General features: G+C 43.8%; 1 protein-coding gene across 1 annotated transcript; it reads left to right on the top strand.

The window, feature by feature from the left end:
- Positions 1-3,450: 3,450 nt before the first annotated feature.
- On the top strand, positions 3,451-25,630 carry LOC143404329 (rho GTPase-activating protein 29-like). Its single transcript, XM_076862530.1, has 8 exons — positions 3,451-3,490; positions 14,377-14,516; positions 15,245-15,433; positions 15,705-15,842; positions 18,908-19,140; positions 21,922-22,237; positions 22,364-22,472; positions 24,780-25,630. The coding sequence occupies exons 1-8, from the start codon at positions 3,451-3,453 to the stop codon at positions 25,628-25,630; spliced, it is 2,016 nt and encodes a 671-aa protein (XP_076718645.1).
- Positions 25,631-25,661: the final 31 nt, after the last annotated feature.

Raw genomic sequence — 25,661 nt, 5'->3', positions numbered from 1 at the left:
CATCTGCTTCTGGCCCTGGTTACACCCCCATGAGCGCTGCACAGTGCCTGGTTTCTGGGGGACTTGGCAGTGCATGGTCGGGAGCGGCTTCTGTGGCCAGGGTTTTCCTGGACGTGGCTTGATAGGGCAAGAAGGGCAATGCGTGGGGGATGGAGGCAGCGAGCTCTGGCCCTCTCTTGCCAAGCATTTGGCGGGAGTCTGAGTCCTGGACACTGGAGGAAGCACGGGGATGAATGTTTGATGGAGGTGGTCGCTCTGGGGTTGCGCGGTGGTCCAGGAGGTGTGGCAGCTGCGGACGGGGCGGGGCCTGAATCAGAGTGCTTCACAGCTGACAGCCAGTGATCCACAACCGCCCTCATCTGCTTCTGGCCCTGGTTACACCCCCATGAGCGCTGCACAGTGCCTGGTTTCTGGGGGACTTGGCAGTGCATGGCGGAGAGGGGCTTCTGTGGCCAGGGTTTTCGTGGAGGTGGCTTGATAGGGCAACCAAGGGCAGTGCGTGGGGGATGGAGGCAGCGAGCTCTGGCCCTCTCTTGCCAAGCATTTGGCGGGAGTCTGAGTCCTGGACACTGGAGGAAGCACGGGGATGAGTGTGGGATGGAGGTGGTCGCTCTGGCGTCGCGCGGTGGACCGAGAGGTGTGGCAGCTGTGGGCGGGGCGGGCCCTGAATCAGAGTGCTTCACAGCTGACAGCCTGTGATCATCAACCGCCCTCATCTGCTGCTGGCCCTGGTTCCACCCTCATGTGCGCTGCACAGTGCCTGGTCTATGGGGGACTTGGCAGTGCATGGTCGGGAGCGGCTTCTGTGGCCAGGGTTTTCTTGGAGGTGGCTTGATAGGGCAACCAAGGGCAATGCGTGGGGGATGGAGGCAGCGAGCTCTGGCCCTCTCTTGCCAAGCATTTGGCGGGAGTCTGAGTCCTGGACACTGGAGGAAGCACCGGGATGAGTGTGGGATGGAGGTGGTCGCTCTGGCGTTGTGCAGTGTTCCGGGAGGTGTGGCAGCTGCGGACGGGGCGGGGCCTGAATCAGAGTGCTTCACAGCTGACAGCCAGTGATCCACAACCGCCCTCATCTGCTTCTGGCCCTGGTTACACCCCCATGAGCGCTGCACAGTGCCTGGTTTCTGGGGGACTTGGCAGTGCATGGCGGGGAGGGGCTTCTGTGGCCAGGGTTTTCCTGGACGTGGCTTGATAGGGCAAGAAGGGCAATGCGTGGGGGATGGAGGCAGCGAGCTCTGGCCCTCTCTTGCCAAGCATTTGGCGGGAGTCTGAGTCCTGGACACTGGAGGAAGCACGGGGATGAATGTTTGATGGAGGTGGTCGCTCTGGGGTTGCGCGGTGGTCCAGGAGGTGTGGCAGCTGCGGACGGGGCGGGGCCTGAATCAGAGTGCTTCACAGCTGACAGCCAGTGATCCACAACCGCCCTCATCTGCTTCTGGCCCTGGTTACACCCCCATGAGCGCTGCACAGTGCCTGGTTTCTGGGGGACTTGGCAGTGCATGGCGGGGAGGGGCTTCTGTGGCCAGGGTTTTCGTGGAGGTGGCTTGATAGGGCAACCAAGGGCAGTGCGTGGGGGATGGAGGCAGCGAGCTCTGGCCCTCTCTTGCCAAGCATTTGGGGTGAGTCTGAGTCCTGGACACTGGAGGAAGCACGGGGTTGAGTGTGGGATGGAGGTGGTCGCTCTGGCGTAGTGCAGTGTTCCGGGAGGTGTGGCAGCTGCGGACGGGGCGGGGCCTGAATCAGAGTGCTTCACAGCTGACAGCCAGTGATCCACAACCGCCCTCATCTGCTTCTGGCCCTGGTTACACCCCCATGAGCGCTGCACAGTGCCTGGTTTCTGGGGGACTTGGCAGTGCATGGCGGGGAGGGGCTTCTGTGGCCAGGGTTTTCCTGGACGTGGCTTGATAGGGCAAGAAGGGCAATGCGTGGGGGATGGAAGCAGCGAGCTCTGGCCCTCTCTTGCCAAGCATTTGGCGGGAGTCTGAGTCCTGGACACTGGAGGAAGCACGGGGATGAATGTTTGATGGAGGTGGTCGCTCTGGGGTTGCGCGGTGGTCCAGGAGGTGTGGCAGCTGCGGACGGGGCGGGGCCTGAATCAGAGTGCTTCACAGCTGACAGCCAGTGATCCACAAAGGCCCTCATCTGCTTCTGGCCCTGGTTACACCCCCATGAGCACTGCACAGTGCCTGGTTTCTGGGGGACTTGGCAGTGCATGGCGGGGAGGGGCTTCTGTGGCCAGGGTTTTCCTGGACGTGGCTTGATAGGGCAAGAAGGGCAATGCGTGGGGGATGGAGGCAGCGAGCTCTGGCCCTCTCTTGCCAAGCATTTGGCGGGAGTCTGAGTCCTGGACACTGGAGGAAGCACGGGGATGAATGTTTGATGGAGGTGGTCGCTCTGGGGTTGCGCGGTGGTCCAGGAGGTGTGGCAGCTGCGGGCGGGGCGGGGCCTGAATCAGAGTGCTTCACAGCTGACAGCCTGTGATCCACAACCGCCCTCATCTGCTGCTGGCCCTGGTTCCACCCCCATGAGCGCTGCACAGTGCCTGGTTTCTGGGGGACTTGGCAGTGCATTGTGGGGAGCGGCTTCTGTGGCCAGGGTTTTTTTGGAGGTGGCTTGATAGGGCAACCAAGGGCAATGCGTGGGGGATGGAGGCAGCGAGCTCTGGCCCTCTCTTGCTAAGCATTTGGCGGGAGTCTGAGTCCTGGACACTGGAGGAAGCACAGGGATGAATGTGGGATGGAGGTGGTAGCTCTGGGGTTGTGCGGTGGTCCAGGAGGTGTGGCAGCTGCGGACGGGGCGGGGCCTGAATCAGAGTGCTTCACAGCTGACAGCCAGTGATCCACAACCGCCCTCATCTGCTTCTGGCCCTGGTTACACCCCCATGATCGCTGCACAGTGCCTGGTTTCTGGGGGACTTGGCAGTGCATGGCGGGGAGGGGCTTCTGTGGCCAGGGTTTTCCTGGAGGTGGCTTGATAGGGCAACCAAGGGCAGTGCGTGGGGGATGGAGGCAGGGAGCTCTGGCCCTCTCTTGCCAAGCATTTGGCGGGAGTCTGAGTCCTGGACACTGGAGGAAGCACGGGGATGAGTGTGGGATGGAGGTGGTCGCTCTGGCGTCGCGTGGTGGTCCGAGAGGTGTGGCAGCTGTGGGCGGGGCGGGGCCTGAATCAGAGTGCTTCACAGCAGACAGCCTGTGATCCACAACCGCCCTCATCTGCTGCTGGCCCTGGTTCCACCCTCATGTGCGCTGCACAGTGCCTGGTCTATGGGGGACTTGGCAGTGCATGGTAGGGAGCGGCTTCTGTGGCCAGGGTTTTCTTGGAGGTGGCTTGATAGGGCAACCAAGGGCAATGCGTGGGGGATGGAGGCAGCGAGCTCTGGCCCTCCCTTGCCAAGCATTTGGCGGGAGTCTGAGTCCTGGACACTGGAGGAAGCACAGGCATGAGTGTGGGATGGAGGTGGTTGCTCTGGCGTTGCGCAATGTTCCAGGAGGTGTGGCACCTGCGGACGGGGCGGGGCCTGAATCAGAGTGCTTCACAGCTGTCAGCCAGTGATCCACAACCGCCCTCATCTGCTTCTGGCCCTGGTTACAACCCCATGAGCACTGCACAGTGCCTGGTTTCTGGGGGACTTGGCAGTGCATGGCGGGGAGGGGCTTCTGTGGCCAGGGTTTTCCTGGACGTGGCTTGATAGGGCAAGAAGGGCAATGCGTGGGGGATGGAGGCAGCGAGCTCTGGCCCTCTCTTGCCAAGCATTTGGCGGGAGTCTGAGTCCTGGACACTGGAGGAAGCACGGGGATGAATGTGGGATGGAGGTGGTCGCTCTGGGGTTGCGCGGTGGTCCAGGAGGTGTGGCAGCTGCGGACGGGGCGGGGCCTGAATCAGAGTGCTTCACAGCTGACAGCCAGTGATCCACAACCGCCCTCATCTGCTTCTGGCCCTGGTTACACCCCCATGAGCGCTGCACAGTGCCTGGTTTCTGGGGGACTTGGCAGTGCATGGCGGGGAGGGGCTTCTGTGGCCAGGGTTTTCGTGGAGGTGGCTTGATAGGGCAACCAAGGGCAGTGAGTGGGGGATGGAGGCAGCGAGCTCTGGCCCTCTCTTGCCAAGCATTTGGCGGGAGTCTGAGTCCTGGACCCTGGAGGAAGCACGGGGATGAGTGTGGGATGGAGGTGGTCGCTCTGGTGTTGCGCAGTGTTCCGGGAGGTGTGGCAGCTGCGGACGGGGCGGGGCTTGAATCAGAGTGCTTCACAGCTGTCAGCCAGTGATCCACAACCGCCCTCATCTGCTTCTGGCCCTGGTTACACCCCCATGAGCACTGCACAGTGCCTGGTTTCTGGGGGACTTGGCAGTGCATGGCGGGGAGAGGCTTCTGTGGCCAGGGTTTTCGTGGAGGTGGCTTGATAGGGCAACCAAGGGCAACGCGTGGGGGATGGAGGCAGCGAGCTCTGGCCCTCTCTTGCCAAGCATTTGGCGGGAGTCTGAGTGCTGGACACCGGAGGAAGCACGGGGATGAGTGTGGGATGGAGGTGGTTGCTCTGGCGTCGAGCAGTGGTCAGGGTGGTGTGGCAGCTGTTTGCGGGGCGGCGCCTGAATCAGAGTGCTTCACAGCAGACAGCCTGTGATCCACAACCGCCCTCATCTGCTGCTGGCCCTGGTTTCACCCCCATGAGCGCTGCACAGTGCCTGGTCTCTGGGGGACTTGGCAGTGCATGGCGGGGAGGGGCTTCTGTGGCCAGGGTGGTCCTGGAGGTGGCTTGATAGAGTATCCAAGGGCAATGCGTGGGGGATGGAGGCAGCGAGCTCTGGCAGTCTCTTGCCATTCATTTGGCGGGAGTCTGAGTCCTGGACTCTGGAGGAATCACAGGGATGAGTGTGGGATGGAGGTGGTCGCTCTGGCGCTGCACTGGGCTGGGGACTGCAGAGATGGCTGCTGACCAATTGCCATCCAGGGTCAGAGCGGCCACAGTCTCATGCGGTGGTCCTGGAGGGGAGGCAGCTGCAGGCGGGGCGGGGTCTTCCGCGAGGATGGAACATTGAGATGGGCGCCCAGGAGAGGAAGAGGTCAGGAGTGTGCACTATGGGAACCGGAACACTGTGGTCCTTGGTGATCAGTTAGCAGTTGGAGCAGGATAAGGACGCTGAGGCAGCTGTGGACCACAGCGATACTCACCATACTCACGGGTTAACTTGACTTTTCCTTCTTGCTTTTCGGGTCCTCACAATATTCTTTCCCTCTGAGATCTTTTTGTAAGTGTGGGTACATTTCCTGAAATTTCATTCTGATGAGTACCTCGGTAAAGAAACTAACAAGTGCTGTTCCCTTTTTACTTTTTCTTTACACACTTCACCTCATCTAGGCCTTTGTTGATGACTACTTTGAGCAGGGAAGGGGGCCTGAATCAGAGTGCTTCACAGCTGACAGCCTGTGATCATCAACCGCCCTCATCTGCTGCTGGCCCTGGTTCCACCCCCATGAGCGCTGCACAGTGCCTGGTCTCTGGGGGACTTGGCAGTGCATGGCGGGGAAGGGCTTCTGTGGCCAGGGTTTTCTTGGAGGTGGCTTGATAGGGCAACCAAGGGCAATGCGTGGGGGATGGAGGCAGCAAGCTCTGGCCCTCTCGCCATGCATTTGGCGGGAGTCTGAGTCCTGGACACTGGAGGAAGCAGGGGAATGAGTGTGGGATGGAGGTGGTCGCTCTGGCGCTGCACTGGGCTGGGGACTGCAGAGATGGCTGCTGACCAATTGCCATCCAGGGTCAGAGCGGCCACAGCATAGCGCGGTGGTCCGGGAGGTGTGGCAGCTGCAGACGGGGCGGGGCCTGAATCACAGTGCTTCACAGCTGACAGCCAGTGATCCACAAACGCCCTCATCTGCTGCTGGCCCTGGTTCCACCCACAGGAGCGCTGCACAGTGCCTGGTATGGGGGGACTTGGCAGTGCATGGCGGGGAGGGGCTTCTGTGGCCAGGGTTTTCGTGGAGGTGGCTTGATAGGGCAACCAAGGGCAATGCGTGGGGGATGGAGGCAGCGAGCTCTGGCCCTCTCTTGTCATGCATTTGGCGGGAGTCCGAGTCCTGGACACTGGATGAAGCACGGGGATGAGTGTGGGATGGAGGTGGTCGCTCTGGCCTGGCACGGTGGTCCGGGAGGTGTGGCAGCTGCGGGCGGGGCGGGGCCTGAATCAGAGTGCTTCACAGCTGACAGCCTGTGATCATCAACCGCCCTCATCTGCTGCTGGCCCTGGTTACACCCCATGAGCACTGCACAGTGCCTGGTTTCTGGGGGACTTGGCAGTGCATGGCGGGGAGGGGCTTCTGTGGCCAGGGTTTTCTTGGAGGTGGCTTGATAGGGCAACCAAGGGCAATGCGTGGGGGATGGAGGCAGCGAGCTCTGGCCCTCTCTTGCCAAGCATTTGGCGGGAGTCTGAGTCCTGGACACTGGAGGAAGCAGGGGGATGAGTGTGGGATGGAGGTTGTCGCTCTGGCGCTGCACTGGGCTGGGGACTGCAGAGATGGCTGCTGACCAATTGCCATCCAGGGTCAGAGCGGCCACAGTGGCATGTGGTGGTCCTGGAGGGGAGGCAGCTTCAGGCGGGGCGGGGTCTTCTGCGAGGATGGAACATTGAGATGGGCGCCCACGAGAGGTAGACATCAGGAGTGGGCACTATGGGAACCGGAACACTGTGGTCCTTGGTGATCAGTTAGCAGTTGGAGCAGGATAACGACGCTGAGGCAGCTGAGGACCACAGCGATACTCAGGGGTTAACTTGACTTTTCCTTCTTGCTTTTCGGGTCTTCACAATCGTCTTTCCCACTGGGATCTTTTTGTAAGTGTGGGTACATTTCCTGAAATTTCATTCTGATGAGTACCTAGGTAAAGAAACTAACAAGTGCTGTTCCCTTTTTACTTTTTCTTTACACACTTCACCTCATCTAGGCCTTTGTTGATGACTACTTTGAGCAGGGAAGGGGGCCTAAAGGTGCAGGGACACCCTCTTTGCCTTTCTTTCTGACTGTATCTCTATCCTATCTCTTTTCTGTCCTTCCCTTATTACTGTCCCTTCTGTTTCCATTCACCTTTTTTCAACTATGACCTCAGCACAGAAAGTTAGGGTCTAAATTGGAATTGATAAGCTGGGAGATCCCAACTGCTACAAGGAGGGTATGTCCCTGTGAGTATGTGTCCAGGATTCCCCAAGACCCTGTCGGTGATAAAAATCTGGTGTTCCAGAGGTGGCCCCCCTTCTGAGGAAACCAGTGAACCAGGACTGTCCTTTTCTTTGAGTCAGACAGGTGCTGGTTTATTTCACTTTTTCACTACTGTCCCTGTCTTAGAGACCATGGGGAGGGTTCCACACTGAGTCCTTTGGATCTTTTGGGGGAAGGGAGGAGTGTTAGGTGTTTTGTGAATATTCCAAGGCCATTTCTAAACAGCAGGCAGCTTTTTGTTCTAAATCAGTTTTGTTCTTTTCCTCTTTGGGTTCACTTCACCTCCTTATTGAGTTTGGGTGTAGGGGTCTCCCTCTTCATGGAAAAGAATTCAAAATTAGATGTGGAGGTGAGTATTTAGGATGAGTAAATAAATCACAGCACATTATACATATATACATGTGTGTCTTTGAAATTTAGATCCTTTTCCCTGCAGTGAGTTCTTTAGTCAGTTTGCCAGAAATGCCTACATAGAAATGCTAACCTACTGTAAGACTTGTGAAAGTGAGGAATAGTGACACTTAAGCCTCATTAGGTTGACAATACCTATAGATCTGGTCTCATGCAGACTGAATTTGAAGAAAGCCCAATGGGCCCAGGTAGAAAAGTTTCAGCCCCCAAGTTGGCAGGATATTGAAGCTTGGCTGAGTTGAAGAATCACTATATTCAGTGAATGTAGGGTAACACCAGACCGCTCCACCTCCCCAAAATAGAACAACCTCTCAATTATCATCCCCTTCACCTCCCACCTGTAAAAGCCCTTGACCTAGGAATGTGGGCATTTACAACTGCTCTTTGTCCCAGGGAGTTAGTACTACCATTGAACAAAGATGATTCCCAGAAGGGATTCTGGAAGGATTTGGATTCCTATGTATTTTAATTTATTCAGATTCTGAAAATTAATCAGAATCTCACTTTATGCTAGACAGACTCCCTGTAGAACCTTTCCATTTAATGAGTGGCAGAACACAATAACCAAAAACTACAGCCAAAGGAATGATTATTTTCAATGGAGGGAATGAAGTGGTATTTTTGTGTGAGCTTGAAAGTAAAGGGTAATTTTAATAAGCACAAAGTGGGGGGGGGGGTCTTCCTGCACAGAATTGCTGGTCATCTCTAATGTCTACCAGGATCTCACTGCTTTGACAGTGCAGCCATTTGCTCAGAGACACTGAGAAATCTGAAAGAGAGCTCTGTAGGTTGCCAGTATGTGCAGGTTCTCAAATCAAGCCACAACCACTTGATCTGAGACAACAAGTCACAGACAATAGCTCTGCTTTGAAGATTTGAAGAGTAGTTGGTTTGCTGTTTCTTTTAAATTTCCCATTCATTTTCATCATGGTGATGAGACGCACACACAAAAATAATTCATATGTGTAAAGAATACAGGGGATTGATAAAGGTTGGGAGCATATTTTATTAATTGTCTTTATGATTACATGATAAGGAATTGAGCCACCTTGTTCATAGAGCAGATTTTCGGCAATAATGCCTCCCTTGATAAGAGTTTTATTTTTCTTGAAGAAAGTTTCAGAGTGTATTGCTGAGAAAGTTTTCAAATGTCACAGTCTTCCTTTTTATTTTATTTGTTGTGGTGTTACATATTGAACCAGGGCTTCAGGCACACTAGGCAAGCACTCTACCACTGAACTACACTCTAGCCCCATAGTCTTCCTTTGAAAGGAAGAGGTTGGAGCTAATTAACATGTTTATAGAAGTGTTAGGGAAGGGCAAGTTCAGTTTCAACTTCAGGGTGTATGCAGACAGAACCTTCCATAATTTTACTTATAATATATATTTTCTAATATTCATTGAGTACCACCATGATGTCACATTTGTGCTTAGCATGTTAGAATGAATGGCTGGCTTCCACAGGACATTCAGGGGACTTTAGGATTGGTTGAGCCTTGCTGGAGAGAAATGGGAAGGAGAGTGATGGAGCTTATGGGGATGATCTTGAGATAGCCCAGAGTAGATCTGAAGGTAGACTAAAAAAACAAAAACAAGTTTTCATAATGGGAAATTTCAAGCAGGCATCAAAGTAGGCCAAACAGTATACTCTGTGAATACAACCTCAGTTTCAAAAATGATTATCAACACCTGAACAGTTATTTATCTCTACTACCATTATATTTAATAATCCTTAAAAGCAATTATACACAATACATCAACATGGCTGTGTTCCCAAAACATCCTTTATTTATAAAAATAGACAGCTGCCCTTCATAACCCTGAATTCAAAGACGGATAGTGTTAGGTTGCATGTTTACGTGTGTGGTTTCTGTTCATTTTAGAGTTGACTGAAATAAGGTTTGATGTTCATCCCTCGCATTATGGATATCTGTTATTTCAGCACCATTTATTGAAAGACCACGGAATTACTTTGGCATCTCTGACAGAAATCGGTTGACTGGGATCCAAGGTGGCAGAGTAGAGGAGATCCTGCTTCAAGCTGCTCTGTGCCTGAATCAGAGAAAGCTATCAGGTGGCTTCTCCTGCTCGGGGTCTTGCCTTGAGGGAACACAACATCTCAGTTCATGTGACAGGACCCCATCCAGCGGATTTTCACAGAATCCACCAGAGCTGCGAACACCAAGCAGAACTCAGAGCCTCTGTGTTCAGGTGAGACTCCAGGCTTCAGTCCCAAAGCCCACAGTTTGAGCACAGGCGCGACTCTCAAGTGGGGGAGCAGAGACACCAACTAAGCACCTCGGTGGAGTGGCAGAACTCCAGGGGATGCTCTGCTCCCACGCAGGTCCCCAGACCACGTTCTAGGCACAGCACAAGGACATCCCAGCTCCCCCGACCTCACCAGACACCCCGACTGGGAAAAGGACTGACTTGACCTTTCTCACCATCTTTGGGGGGTGTGGTTACCAGCTGGATCTGTGACTGAACAGGTACCTGGGTTCCAAATCCACTCCCCCAGCTGTAATAACTCGGTATAGAAACTATCAGCACAAAATCAGCTCTCAGTTGAACAGGAGTGCAGTGCCACCAGGACACTGCCCACTTGGTGCAATCCTAAGTTGGAGGGCGTGAGGTCCCCCAGATGAGACCTGATAAGCAAGAGAGGGGAGGGGGCTAAAACCTAGGAGCAACTCAGAGAGACCAAGATTAGGGAAGCCCAGACAAGAGAGGGAGAGCTTTAGTCTTCTCACACTGGTTACCTACACCACACTGAGGGCAGAGAACCAAGCTTGGAATAGACAACTCTACCTACTAAAAGAGAAGAAAAGGGAACTCTGAGAGTATTTTGTTGTTTGTTTGTTTGTTTTGTTTTTTGTTTTCTTCTCTTCCATATTATCCTCTTTCTTTCTCCTCTACCCCTCCTCCTCTGGTCCTCACAACCCCAACATATAACCAAGAACTTTGCATGAAATAGAACTGAGTCACCAGAATAATATAATATAAAGGAATTGCATAAGCCACCCCTCTTTTTTTTACTTCTCTCTCTCTCTCTTTTCTCTTTTTTACTTCCTTTTTATTTTTCTTCCTCCCTCTCTTTCTCTTTCAACCTCCTAATTTTTACTATTTTTACTTCTTGTAATTTTCTAAACACATATACGTGTTTGTTTTTATGCATTCTACTGTCCTCCCACATACTTGTCTCCCCTAAATTACCTCCTGTCTATTCCCCTGCTACTAACTCTCTTGATTAGAGTTCTCCTCCAAATTTCCTAAGTTTTATTAATCCATTGCCCTCACATCTTTTGCCCTTAACATAAAGTCAGATACCTGACCTCTAGTTCTCTGTCCACCACCAGAAGAAAGTGTACATCTTCTATGAAACTACTGATTATATTTTAAATTGTAATTGAATCTAGAATTACTAGACATTGACACTAACTATGAATGTCTTAATAGCAGTAATTTACACATAGGTGATGTATTGTTTATTTTGGGAATGTCAACATTGTCTCTCCCCACAAAGAAGGGATCTTGGAATATACAAGAGCACTACAAATCTATAGGGTAAAAAGAATAACACACCAGTCCCACAGAGCAGGAATGAAATACCAGCAACATGAAAAGACAAGGGAAAAAAATACCACAAACAATTGAAGACAATGCATCATTAGAAGAATAATTAGAAACAGCAGAAATAGTGACAGAGAAAGATTTCAGGATTTACATTATTCAGATGTTTTGGAATCCCAGAAAAGACATTAGAAAACAAATACAGATAGTGAAAGATCACTTTGACAATGAGCTACATAAACAAATCCAAGAAACAATGACCTCTACAGGGAGATTGAGGATTGAGGATATATATATATATATATATATATATATATATATATATATATATATATATACAGAATTACTTGAAATGAAAGAAATATGAACCAAATTAAAAACACAAATGAAATTAATTTATAAGGCAAAGCCCCAACTTTATAGTCTTTAACTAAACTGTAAGTACCAAAAATTTAAGTTGCTACCTATTGATGACAGAAATTTTTGAACGTTAAGATTTTAATAGGGCTGAGCATGGTGGTCCACAATTGTAATCTCAGTGACTCTGAAGGCTGAGGTAGAAGGATTGCAAGTTCAAGATCAGCCTCAGCAATTTAGTGAGACCCTGTCTCTGAAAGAGGAATTGGGGAGGTAGCTCAATGGTAAAACACTCCTCAGTTTAATCCCCAGTACCCAAAAAAAAAAAAAAATTAATGGACATGCAAATAAAATAAAATCCATTTCAAGGAAAAATATCTGGCTAATAACTTGACTCCTGATAGGATCAGCTAATTACCAAATAGCTAAGATAATGCTCTCTTGTTTTTGCAAGTAGAATACTGGAAGCTGTATCACATCAACATGGAGATGCACTTGGATGATTGTGTAACCTTGAGAAAGTCTCTTACTCTTGTTGGTAGTTTCCTATCTTAGAAACAGGTTTTTATCTGTGGTTTTCATACTACTACTTCAGCAATGGAATCCTTTTTTTCAAGTAAAAAATCTTAGAACCCTTATATACATATGCATGCACACATTCTAGCCCACTATATTTCATATTTTCTTTTTTTCATTAATATAAATTTCCTTATATAAATTTTATGTACAATAATTACTAAACATTAGGTTAACCAATGAAAACACATAGTAATGCATTGGTAATACATATATTAAAATTTGGTAACAAATTTGTAAAAAAAAAAAAAAAAAAAAACCAAAAACACAAATGAGAGCATCACCAGCAGAGAATACAACTTAGAAGATAGGACATCACGAAGACAAAGTATATTATCTTGAAAAGAATGTAGACAGCACAGCAAAAATGATAAGAAACCATGTGCAGAAAACCCAAGAAATATGGCATAGCATAAAAAGTCCAAATTTAAGAGTCATTGGGATAGAGGAAGGCACAGAGTTTGAAACCAAAGGAATGTGCAAGCTATTCAATGAAATAATATCAGAAATACTTCCAGACATGAAGGATGAAATGGAAATCCAAATCCAAGAATCCTGCAGGACACTGAATGTGCAAAATCACAACAGACCCATACCAAGACACATTATAATGAAAATTCTCAATATACAGAAATAGGAGAGAATTTTAAGAGCCACAAGAGAAGTGAATCAGATTACACATAGGGGTAAACCAATTAGGTTAACAGCAGATTTTTCAACATATTCCCTGAGAACTAGAAGATCCTGGAACAACATATTTAGAACTGGAAAGATAATGGGTTCCAACCAAAAATCTTGTATCAGGGAGAGAAATGAATTACAGTAGATGGGGTAGAAAGAGAAGATGGGAGCTAAACTGTGGAGCCAACCTAGATGTCCTTCAGTGGATGAATGGACAAAAAAAAATGTGGCATTTATACACAATGTAATACTACTCAGCATGATAAAAGAACAAAATCATGGCATTTGCAGGTAAATGGATGGTGTTGGAGAAGATAATGCTAAATGAAGTCAGCCAATTCCTAAAAAACAATGCCAAATATTTTCTCTGCTATAAGTGGGGTAACTTATAGTTGAGTTGGGAGGAACAGCATGGGAGGATGAGATTAATTCTAGGGAGGGGTAGGAGGGAAAGAGAGGAGGAAGGGGATTAGCAAGGATGGTGGAATGTGTTGGACATCATTGTACAAAGTACATATATGAAGATTTGAAATGGGTGTCAACATACCTTATATACAAACAGAGATATGAAAAATTGCGGTATATATGTGTATTAAGAATTGTAATGCAAAAAAATAGAACATATATACTGGCATAAACTGAAGTGAACATACTTTATATCCAGAGATAAAAGAAATTGTGCTCTGTATGTGTAATAAGAATTGAAATGCATTCCAGTGTTGTCATGTATTTAAAAAAATTAAATGAATTTTAAAAAAAGAAATAGCTTCACTAAATACAAGAGAGTCTACTTTGGATTCTATTTTATTCTGTTGATTTGCATGTCTCTTCCTAGGCCAAAAGCACACTGGCTTGAATCCTGTAGCTCTACAGTGAGTTGTAAAGTCAAGCAGTCTAGATTCTCTAAAATTTCTTTGGCTCTCCAATATCTTTAACATTTTCATATAAACTTTAGAATCAACTTGTTAATTTCTGTATAAAAACATGCAGGGTTCTTCCAAAATCCTATGTACTCAGCAATAAAAGAGAATAAAATCATGGCATTTTCAGATAAACGCATGGTGTGGGAGAAGATAATGCTCTGTGAATCTAGGCAAGCCCAAAGAAACAAATGCCAAATGTTCTCTCTGATATAAGGAGGCTGACTCATAGTGGGGTAGGGAGGGGGAACAAGGGAGGACTCTGAAACAGAGGGATGCGAGGGGAAGGGAGAGAACATGGGGTTAGAAATGATGGTGGAATGAGAAGGTCATCATTATGCCAAATACATGTATGAAGACACGAATTGGTATGAATATACTTTGCATATGACCAGAGATGTGAACTATTGTGCTCTACATGTGTAATATGAATTGTAATACATTCCACTGTCATAAGTAAATAAAAAAAGAAAAAAATGTGTGTTTTATAAGAGATCAATAAATGAGATGCTTTTTTATGTTAGAAATTCAAAATAATAGCTTTTTGTAATATATAAGTAATCTCAAAGTCTAAAAATTATTCCATGTACAATATCATGTGGTATATGTTTTTGTCATTTTACCCTTCTTACATACTAACATTTCTGTTGTAAGGACCCAGCTCCCTTGGAACATTTCAGCAATCATTAATGGCAAAAGCAGCTGCCACCCATAAATTCAGAAAATGGAGATATCCAGCAAGATGTAGATACTGTGAACACATTGTCATATTTCAAGGTCTTAAATGCCAAGAGGTAAGATCTTTTTGGAATCACAATTTTTTCTTTAGCTATATACTTTTTTGTTATGATTTTACTTATTTAGAGATGTGTGTGTCCACACACAAACACACATTTAAATATATATAAATTTGTTGTTTGTACTCCTGGGAACTAAATTTAGGGTCTTGCACATGCCATATTTTTAGAGAGAGAAAAGAGAAAGAGAGAGGGAGAGAGACACACACACACACACACACACACACAGAGAGAGAGAGAGAGAGAGAGAGAGAGAGAGAGAGATTTAATATTTATTTTTCAGTTTTCGGTGGACACAATATCTTTTTTTAAATTTTATTTTTATGTAGTGCTGAGGATCCAACCCAGCACCCTGCGCACACCAGGGGAGTGCATTACCACTTGAGCCACATCCCCAGCCCATACACTTTTTCTTAAAATTGTGCTTTGAAATGGGCTCTTGCTAGATTGGTCTGGCCTTTAACTTGTGAAATTCCTGTTTCAACCCCTCAAGTAGCTGGAATCATGGGCATATGCCATCACACCTAGCTTGCCAGTACATGTTTAATAAAGTCCCACAGTTTATTTTTGTAGTTTTCTTATTTGTTTTCCTGTTAAATGTAATTCACAAACCACAAATAGTACTTTTTCACTTATTTTTGTCGTTATTAGTCGGCCTGTATTTTGCTTAGTTGTGAATAATTTTAAGGTGAGTCAATCAGTTTTCAAATATCATTTTCTTATAGTGTCTTCTTATCTGCCATAAAAAATGCATGGCAAACTTAACCATCGTTTGCGGACATCGTAAACTTCGGGGGAAAATACACCTATTTGGAGCAGAATTGTCCTGTGTTGCCAAAAAGGAGCCAGATGGCATTCCTTTCATAATCAAAATGTGTACTTCAGAAATCGAAAGGACTGCCTTGAGTTTACAAGTATGTTGTTTACTCTTAAAACTCTAAAAACATAAATGCCTTTGTGATTTGATTTAATGAAAAAGAGATTTTAAGAAAATCAGCACTCTCCATTTGTAATAACTAAATTTATTCACATTTATTTGGAAAATGTTAATTTATTTGACTTCAACTTGTATTTTTTAAATACTAATAAAAATTGAAGTAGATACATCAACTCTGTCTAGATGTCTGCATTTAGCCCTTTGTACTAAAGTGAAATATTGCATTCTGTTTTTCTTTTCTCTTCAAGGGAATCTATAGAGTCAGTGGCAACAAGGCAAAAATCGCAATCCTGTGTCGAGCTCTGGAAAGTGGAAGGCATTTAGTAGATCTGTGCGAATTTTCTTCACACGATATCTGTGAAGTGTTGAAATTTTACTTACAAAAGGTTAAAGTTTTATTCTAAACCTACCATCAAATGCAAAGAGCAAAAATATTTTATATTGAATATTTTTCATTGGTATAGACTATGTCATCACCCCCCTCATTATTCTAAGATTTTATAATGATGTACTTTGATGTGGATATATTTCCATCCAGTATTCTGGCCACTCCATGAGCTCCGTCAGTTGTGAGCACTTTAGTTCTTGGAACTTTTCTTGATTTTTATTGCCATTCTCCCACCCTTGTACTTGAAGCTCTTCTTTGGAGATGTGTGTGTGTACCATACACAAACACACATATAAATATTTATAAATTTGTTATTTGTACTCGTGGGGATTAAAAATTCAGGGTCTTGCACTTGCTTGGCAAGTATACTTGTTCTCCAGTTCCCTTACCTTTTCTTTATTGTTCTTTTTTTCTTCAAAAACTTTCTAAGACATTTCCTTGTCTTTTTCTTCTTGAATAAGTAAATTACTCCATTTGTGAGATCATGTTTTAATATTCAAGAAGTCTGATTTTCTATTCTTTTGATCACATTTTTTAAATGATTATATGATGCTCTTTTATTGTGGATGTTCATAGATTTTTCTCATTAAGGGTTCTTTTCTCTATTTGGCCTCTAACCTCTGTAGAAATACAATGTGACCCTCATATATAACATTAAATTTTCTATAGCAACATAAAAATTAAAAATAAAGTGAAGTGAATTTTAACATATCATTTAACATTTTGAATATCTAGTTTTTCAAATTATGAGGTATTTTGTTTATTTATGTATTTGTATTGCAGCTCTTTTTCTTTGAAATCTGGTATCTATTTTTCATTTAGAACACATCTCAATTTAGATCAGTTGCATTTCCAGTACTCTTTCACCATATCTGACTAGTTGCCAGCATATTGACAGCATCATTTTAGATGCTGGCACTTCATTTTGTTCTTTTTCCACCCATTTTGATTTTTGTCTTTCATGGTGTCTAGTTACATGAGTTTGGACTTGAAATCACTTTGGAAGCACTTGAACACATCAAGGCTTTTTAAAAACTTTGAACTTTACTATAAAGTGGTCTAGATGGACTGTTTGGTATATGCCTAACTACATGTCTCTAGTTCCCTGTTCTGGCACTGGTGTGATCCTCCTGGGAAGGCATTTTTTCTAATTGTAGATGAACACAATACTTTTAATTAATTTATTTATTTTTATGTGGTGCTGAGGATCCAACCTAGTGCCTCACACATGCCAGATGAGTGCCCTACCATGAGGCACAACCCCAGTCCCCCAGGAAAGGGTTTTTTCCTTGCCTAGAGATGCAGTACCAATACTGTGGAAGCCAGGGTTACTAAGACTGTAGGATCTGGGCTTTCAGTGTGCATATAGCCAACATATCCCCGTTTGAAAACAGTTACCTCTCTGTTCCTTATGTTTGGCATTGCCTCGATTCAGAGAGCCTCTGTATCCCATTGCCCAGAGAAAAATTTTCCAGAGTTTTAGAAAGGAGATTGCCCTAGTACATGGAGTGGAGACAGGATTCTATAGAGAGCTAAGCTTTCTCAGCTGGCCCACCTGCAACCTAAGCCAAGATCAGAGGACCTGGTAGTGATTGTCCACATCCCTTTAGGATTCTGAAAATCATGTTGAGTGACAAAGAGTCAGTTCTCTTGGAAATGCTGCATCAGGACTTATTCATCTGCTCTTCTACTTGTGAATTGTTGCTTTTTGTTTTCTCTATTTTCCTAGTCCTTATGAGCCTACTGTATTTTAGTGGAATTGCAGGAGGGAAAGAAATTAAGTATAAATTGCTGGGTCTACAATGTTAGCCCAGGAAAGCATTGATAACCCTTTAATCACATTCTACAGATTCCTCAACTGAGAAATGGAGGTTGATACCTTTGAATGACTGGAAGTCTCATAATGTGTCATCCTTAACCTTGTTTAGTCAGTCAGGGAAAGGAGATGAATTGGGTCCAATACAATAAACTTGCATTCTGTTGAGGAATTTTATATGTCTAAGACTTTCATTTGGCAAAGTGTGCTCAATTCTTGCAATAGTGTTAGAGAGTAGCCTTTATCTGACTCATTGACCTAAAGCTCCAAGAGGTGATGTGACTTGCTTCAGATCCCAGAGTGGTTGAAGATAGAAACTGATCACAGGGCAACACCTTAACTTCCCACAGATATTATAGGACATCAGGTAGCCAACGATTCACTGAATTTTTTATTGTAGGTCAGTAGAAACATTAAAATTCATTTTGGCAGTGGATATTTGTTGTAAGAACTTCTTTTGACCTATTCATGGCAAATCAGCCTGTTTGAAAGTTTCATGAGATGTTGACAGTATGTTTTTGTAGGTCTATTATCTTGTGCTGATCTTCATTCTTGCCTAAGTAAAATCTGTGCCCTTTAGCACTTTGATATTTTTACCCCTTACTCATAAAATCCATGGGTTTCTGATTCATTTTATAGATTCTGTTCACTATTCTATGTTTGTTCCAGTAAAACAGCTGAAGATTATATATTTGGGGGGCAGATGTGAATAGAAGAGTTTTAAAATCCCATAATGAAGCTTAAAGCTTAAACTTCATTTAAAGTTTAGAATTTCACTCATTATCCATTAATTTGTTATTAACATAAATATAATTTATAGTCAAGATTTTGATTTGCTTTCTAAGTCACTTCTCTACCAAACATATATATTATATTTTATGGGCAGGGATGAAGCTCAGTACTAGAGTGCTTGCATAGCATGCTTGAGGTCCTAGGTTCAATCCCCAATACTGAAAATGATATCAATAAATACAGATTGACTTTAGAAAATTTTGTTAATCTAAAGGGGACATGCTAAATTATTTGAGTCTCACTTATAGTTGAATTTAACAAAGAAAACAGGCAGAAGATTTTTTCAAAATATTTATTTTTTGGTTGTAGCGGGATGCAATACCTTTATTTTATTTATTATTTTTTATGTAGTGCTGAGGATCAAACCCAGGCCCCTGCATGTGCTAGGCAAACACTCTACCTCTGAGCCACAACCTCAGCCCAAAGGTATTTTTAATATAATTTTGTTTCTTTAGCTACCAGAACCATTGGTTTTATTCCAATGGTACCAGGAATTTATGCAGCTTGCAAATGTCATCCAACAAATTAACCAAGAACAGGACACCAAAAGGGACAACTCTGAAGACAACACATCTCCAAATATGTGTACAGATATCAACCAAATTTTTCTCAAAACCAAGGACCTTGTAAGAAAATTGCCACCGTTCAATTTTAACACTCTACATTACCTTATCATCCATCTTAAGAGGTAAGAATTTTTATACCATCTTAGCCATTTTTAATTCAACAGGGCAATAGTATTCAGTACATTTATATTGTTATGATTTTCAAAATGATTTTTAGGATGTTTTTATTATGTGTTGGGAAAGGGAGACATTGAATACATGTTCATGCAGCAAACATGGTTCCCTCAGATGCTTCCTGTGTGCCAGGCTCTGGCTGGGGAAACTAGGGTGGAAATATAGGGTTTCTGCTATTTGTGGGCTTATCCTCTTGGGGTACAGGTCTGTATATAACCACAGTTCACCATCATCCTTTTTCTAGTAGCTGTGCACAGCTTGTAGGCATGCAGAGGAAGTTTTGGGGGTAGGAATAGAGCAGAAGAGGCAAAAGGCCTTGTGTCTGATTTTAAGAACTGAGTGGTGATTTGGTATTGAATGTGCAGAAGAGCATATGAGGCAGAGAGAAATGACATGGAGACACAAGAAAGCATTTTGCATTTAGAAAATTTGATTTCATTAGGCTACAATATAGCAAGCAGTAGCAGGAACTGTGCTACCCTTCCTAGAGACTTGATAAAAAATCTTACCTACCTGGCAGATTAGTTGACCAAGGTGTTTCTATGCCCACTAAAGAACTTGGAATCAGGAATTTCACATATTCAGATTTGCCTGCTAGACCTTTCTGACAGTAATTAAGATCTCCTTTTTTAATTTTTTTTAAATTTATTTTTTGTGGCTGGAATTGTGGCTCAGCAGTAGAGATTGTGCAAGGCCCTGGGTTCGAACCTCAGTCCCACATACAAATAAATAAATAAAATAAAAATTTTAAAAAATTTATTAGTTCAAATCAGTTATACATGACAGCAGAATGCTTTTCAATCCATTGTACACAAATGGAGCACAAATTTTCATTTCTCTGTACATGATGTAGAATCATACCACATGTGCCGTCATACATGTACTTAGGGTAATGATGTTTGTCTCATTCCACCATCTTTCCTACCCCATACCCCTCCTCTTCCTTCCCTCTCCTGAGCCCAATCAATGTTCCTCCATCCCCAGGAACCCAATTATGTATCAACATTTATTTATCAGAGAGAATTTTGGCCTTTGATTTTGGGGGATTGGCTTACTTCATGATATTCACCAACTCCATCCATTTACCTATAAATGCCATTATTTTATTCCCTTGTAATGCTGAGTAATAGTCCATTGTGTATATATACCACAGTTTTTTTAACTATTCATATCTTGAAGGGCTTCAAATTATTCCATGAAATAGAAAAGGAGGAAACCCTTCCAAACTCATTCTGTGAAGCTAGTATCATCCTGATACCCAAACCAGCCAGAGACACATCAAGGAAAGAAAATTTCAGACCCATAACTACACGATGAACATAGATGCAAAAATTCTCAATAAAATTCTGGCAAACCACATACAAAAACATATGAAAAAAAAAAACAATGCACCATGATCAAGTTGTGTATTCCAGGGATGCAAGGTTGGTTCAACATACAGAAATCAATAAATGTAATTCATCACATCAATAAACCTAAAGAGAAGAAACCTATGATTATATCAATTGATGCAGAGAAAGCATTTGACAAAATACAGTACCTTTTCATGTTCAAACTATTAGAAAAACTAGGGGTAGTAGGAATATACCTCAACATAGTAAAAGCTCTCTATTTTAAACCTAAGGCTAACATCATTCTAAATGAAGAAAAATTGGAAGCATTCCATCTAAAAATTGTTCAACATAATCCTTGCCACTCTAGCCAGAGCAATTAGGTGAAAGAAATTCAAGGGAATACAAATAGGAAAAGAAGAACTTAAATTACCATTTTTGCCAACGACATATTTTATACTTGGAGGATCCAAAAAACTCCACCAGAAAACTTCTAAAATAATAAATGAATTTGGCAAAGTAGCAGGATATAAAATTAATACCCATAAATCAAATGCATTTCTATACATCAGTGGTGAATCCTCTGAAAGACAAATAGCAAAGCTACCCCATTCACTATATATATATATATATATATATATATATATATATATATATATATATATATATATATATATATAATCACAGCTTCTTTACCCATAGATGAATCTAGTATCATCCTGATAGCTAAACCAGGCAGAGACAGATTTCTTTGGATAGTCATAGAAATATCAAGCTGAGAGTGTTTGAAGTAAAACCAGAACATTGATAGTGGCAATAGAACAGAGAGGTGTTCAGGAGAGAGAACCATCCAGGCTAGAAAACTAGCTGTGGGCAGCTGGGAGTGTGGCTAGTGATAGAACACTTGCCTAGCACATGTGAGACACTGGGTTTGATACTCAGCACTGCATAAAAACAAATAAATAAAATAAAGGTATTGTGTCCATCTCTAGGTAAAAATTATTTTTTTAAAAAAGAAAACTAACTGGGCAGTGAGAGAGAAAATGACAGTGCTGTTTCAGTTTCCAGTTCTTATACTGGAACGGGGAGTATATCCCACATACAATGATGGAGCAATTTTTAGAGGTGTTTTTCTTCCTTCTGCTACTGAGTTCAGTAGTTCCTTCTACTTACATGCATTTTATCCTAATATAGTACTCTGAAACTCAGTTTGGTGTGTGGTAAGTATCATAATGAAACAAAGGATTCTTTCCCTGGACCCACCAAACTTGACCCTTGACAAACGTTTTGTAGTCATCTATAGCCCGAGTTTTCTCCAACCTTCTCAAGTCATAGTAAACTAACATTAAAGACATCTATTAGGCAAATCTCATACACTTTATGTGTTCTTCTTTTCAGGGTTGCAGACCATTCTGAAGAAAACCTGATGAACTCAAAAAACTTGGGGGTGGTATTTGGACCCTGTGTCATGAGGCCCAGGCCTACAACCACTCCTGGTACCATCTCCTCCTCTCTTGTTGCATATGCCAATCAGGCCCTGTTGGTCGAATTCCTCATTACCAATGCAGAGATGATCTTTGATGGGTCCCTAGAGCCACAAAATGTTTCATCTAGTACTGACGTTGTTGCACCTCGGGTGGATAAAAGCCCTCCTTGCAAACCCGTAATATCAACAGAACATTCCACAAAGTCACAATATTTTTCTATGAAGCAAGTGAGTTTTGACCATTACAGAATTGCATTAAATTTGTGATGTTTATGTTAACAAGTTAATAGTCTTTGAACTGTTTGTTTTGAGATGTGTTTTGCTTTTAGTTTAAAACTTTTCTTGTTTCAATAGGATATTCACACTGCAGATATTGAAATTAAAAATTATGAATTGGCTACATCATTTGAGGAATCAGAACGCAAGCAAAATGCATTGGAAAAATGGGATGCATGTCTCATTGGTGAGTGGTCATGTAACATATATCCTTGCATATTTCAAACCTTGCCAAGAAGTCGTGATTAAAAACCAAGGTGAGGGCTGGGCTTGTAGCTCAGTGGTAAAACGCTTGCCTCGGCATGTGTGCGGCCATGAGTTGGATCCTCAGTACCATATAAAACAAATAAATAAAGATAAAAATATTGTGTCCATCTACAATACTCATCCTTTAAAAAAAAACAAGGGGTATTAAGTTGAGGTAAGTTCAAACTTCAAGGTTTTATTAGTTAACTTTTCTAGCCATTGAGAAAGTTTAGTGAATGTCATTTAAATGAATATCATGCTTTGTTTCTCTCTTGTAAAAAGATATCTTGAAATTCATAAATTATTTTTGTTCTCTTTCTGAGATTTGTTTTCACCTTCACTTCTTTGTCATCAATTAAAGTCAAAACAGAAAAAAGCTGGACTCCTGAAACTCAAAAAAAAAAAAAAAAAAAAAGACTCCTAAAGTTTTTTGATGTCCCTTTACCTGTGGCCTAACTTTAGCACATTAAGCACACATGTCTTCCATTTTCTTGGCTCCAGTCTTTTTGTTCACTGTTTTTAATCGTTTTATTTCAGTGTATCATTTCTGGTAAGGGGGTTGAAAACCTTCCATTCCTTACTGCTCTAGTAGAGCTTAATCTGAATTTTTCAATATATAGTCATAAATGTTAAATTTGATATATAAAATTAATGAAATATCAATAAGTGTAGCCTGAGAAAGTCTGAAAACAAAGAGTCCATTTCCTCTCTGCAAAGAAAAACACTGGACTCACTGATTCCATTCATCTGATTTGATCTTATCAGCACTTCTGTGCTATGAACCTTGGCCTCATTTAAGCCATAGTTAACAGTCTCAGGAAGGTAAATAATGCCAAGGGTCATGTCCTTAAATTATTGTTGATTCAGGATTTGAACCTCATCCTGTCTCATTCCTAAATGTAACCTTGTTTTGCTGTCCAATGAAATTGGATTCCCAGCTAGGTATAGTAAAACAATAAATAATTTTAAAATATTTGAAATTTTCATTACATACCAGGTAATTCTGAACCTTTTATTTAGAAGATCATTAACAACGCATGCCAACATATCTCCACATAGGAGTTTGTCTTGACAGAAGAAGGCAGGTAGGGCTAGTGCATTAGGCTTGCCCAGGGCAGAACTGGAGCAGGAGCTGAGACAGCACCCAGGCAGCTAGAAGTGGTGCTAGAAGTTCTGCAGGACTGTAAATATGTTTTGGTGGTTGCCATCCAACCACAATGGCTCAGCTCCCTTCTATCAATGTGGAGAAGGGCCCAGGACAGCAAATCACATGAGCACTGCCTGAGAACCAGGGAAGAGAGGCCAGCAGCCTCAGGTGAGGAAGGAGGTCAGATGAGATGATGACCTGCGATCATCATCAAGTGATGCTGCTGTGCACCTGTCTTCAAACCACTGCCCAAGGATGTGGGAGAAGGACCAGGTGGCAGGGATGAGGACTGTGGGCTATGAACAGGGCTGTTGGAAAGCCATCAGACCAGTGGCAAGGCACACAATTGTCTGATGTTTCTCAGCAGGGAGAAGAGGATCATGGCCAGAGGGCTGCACCTTTCTAGTAACAGGAGCTTCTAAGGCACATGCAGCAAAGACAGAGTGGGAGATGCTAGGGTTGTAGGTGAGAAAACAGGGACCTTGGGACCAGACTAGAGGAGAAAGAGAAGGAGGTAAGTCTGGAGTCTCCAGAACCAGTAGCACAATGGCAATTCTAACAGCTCTTCAACCTTCCTTTGTGTAGAGGATGTTGCCATGTATTAGTGGATCAGCTGGGAAAGCATCCAAGTCCTCTCTGGTGTGTTGCCCTCAGTATGGACAGAATGTAGCTGGAAAGCAGATTAAGTGACAGGCAAAGTCCTTGGGATTCAGGTCATGGAGTTTGTTGGTGTACAGAATAGTGTTACTGTTCTAGAGTCACCATTGTCTGCCTGTTGAAATCAGGAAAGTCTTAACACAGAAAATATTCATTCATGGGTAGTATATTAAAACAAGTTACTACAGGAAGGGTTTTTTTTTTTAATTTTATGTGCTTTGTGACTATTTATACTATTAAGATAAATTTTAAAAAGTAATGCTTTAATTAAAAATGTGCCTTTAATATTGTATGGATTTTTAATTCCTCTGCATAGATGACTGAGAAAATACTGTTGAAAAAATATGTAAGTCTCTGTTGTTTGAGAGAATGCCCATTCATAATAACCACACTTCCTTATTAACCAAGCTTCATGAAGTTAAAAAAAAATCTCTTCTTTTTCAGATCACAAAGAACTTGAATCATCATCACAAAAGATGGACAATATGTGTAAAACCACGAAACCACTTAGTCTGAAATCTGATGTGACAACAAATGATATACAGAGGCCTATGCCAAGCACCAAGATCAGATGTTGCTGTTTGCCTGTAGATAGGTTCCATCTTGCAAGCTCTCCTAATGAGAAAAACAGGAGAAATGTGGGAAATGTCAATTCAGACAAGTTTTGCCAGAATCTTACCTTTGAAGGACTTAATATAAAAGACACCTCTACTACTGTTGGCTCCCAAATTAATGGTTTTGATCAGCAGATTTCAGAAAAAACTCAGGAACAACAATGTGAACTAAAGAACTTAACTGGCATGAGTGCAGTGATTGTGCCAAGTGTACTCCAGGAAAAAGTGACAATGAGCATCAATGATAGTGGTGATCATTCCAACGGTGCCACACAGCCCAACACACCAGCCAGTTCAGCAAGAGAGGCACCAGTGAGACTGTCTTCTCATTCTCACCGTCTTGCTCCTGCAAGAGCACCCAGAATACTGCAGCCCCATCTCGGGACAACATTTTACAAACCACCTATCCTGACCAGCAAAGTCAGGGGGACTGAGGAGAGACCAGCTTCACCTTCAGCAACAGTGCCTCCTAGCACAGCTCTTACTCCCCTGAGTCATGTGGAGAAATCTGTTCCAGAGGCAGACAGCACATCAGCATATGCTTTGAAACCAGCTGCTGAGCCTAAAGAGAACTGTGAGGAGGTTGGCCTGCCTGACATGAATCCAATGTGCCAGGGACTCAGGCTAAAACAAATGGAAGAGGTACAAGACCTTGAATTTGAAATGCCACAGTTTGTGTAGGTTGTCAAAATTCAGTTTTTCTTTTTCTTGT

Source organism: Callospermophilus lateralis, chromosome 7, assembly GCF_048772815.1.
Source record: "Callospermophilus lateralis isolate mCalLat2 chromosome 7, mCalLat2.hap1, whole genome shotgun sequence".
NCBI lineage: Eukaryota > Metazoa > Chordata > Mammalia > Rodentia > Sciuridae > Callospermophilus > Callospermophilus lateralis.
This window is presented reverse-complemented; position numbering and strand designations above follow the sequence as displayed.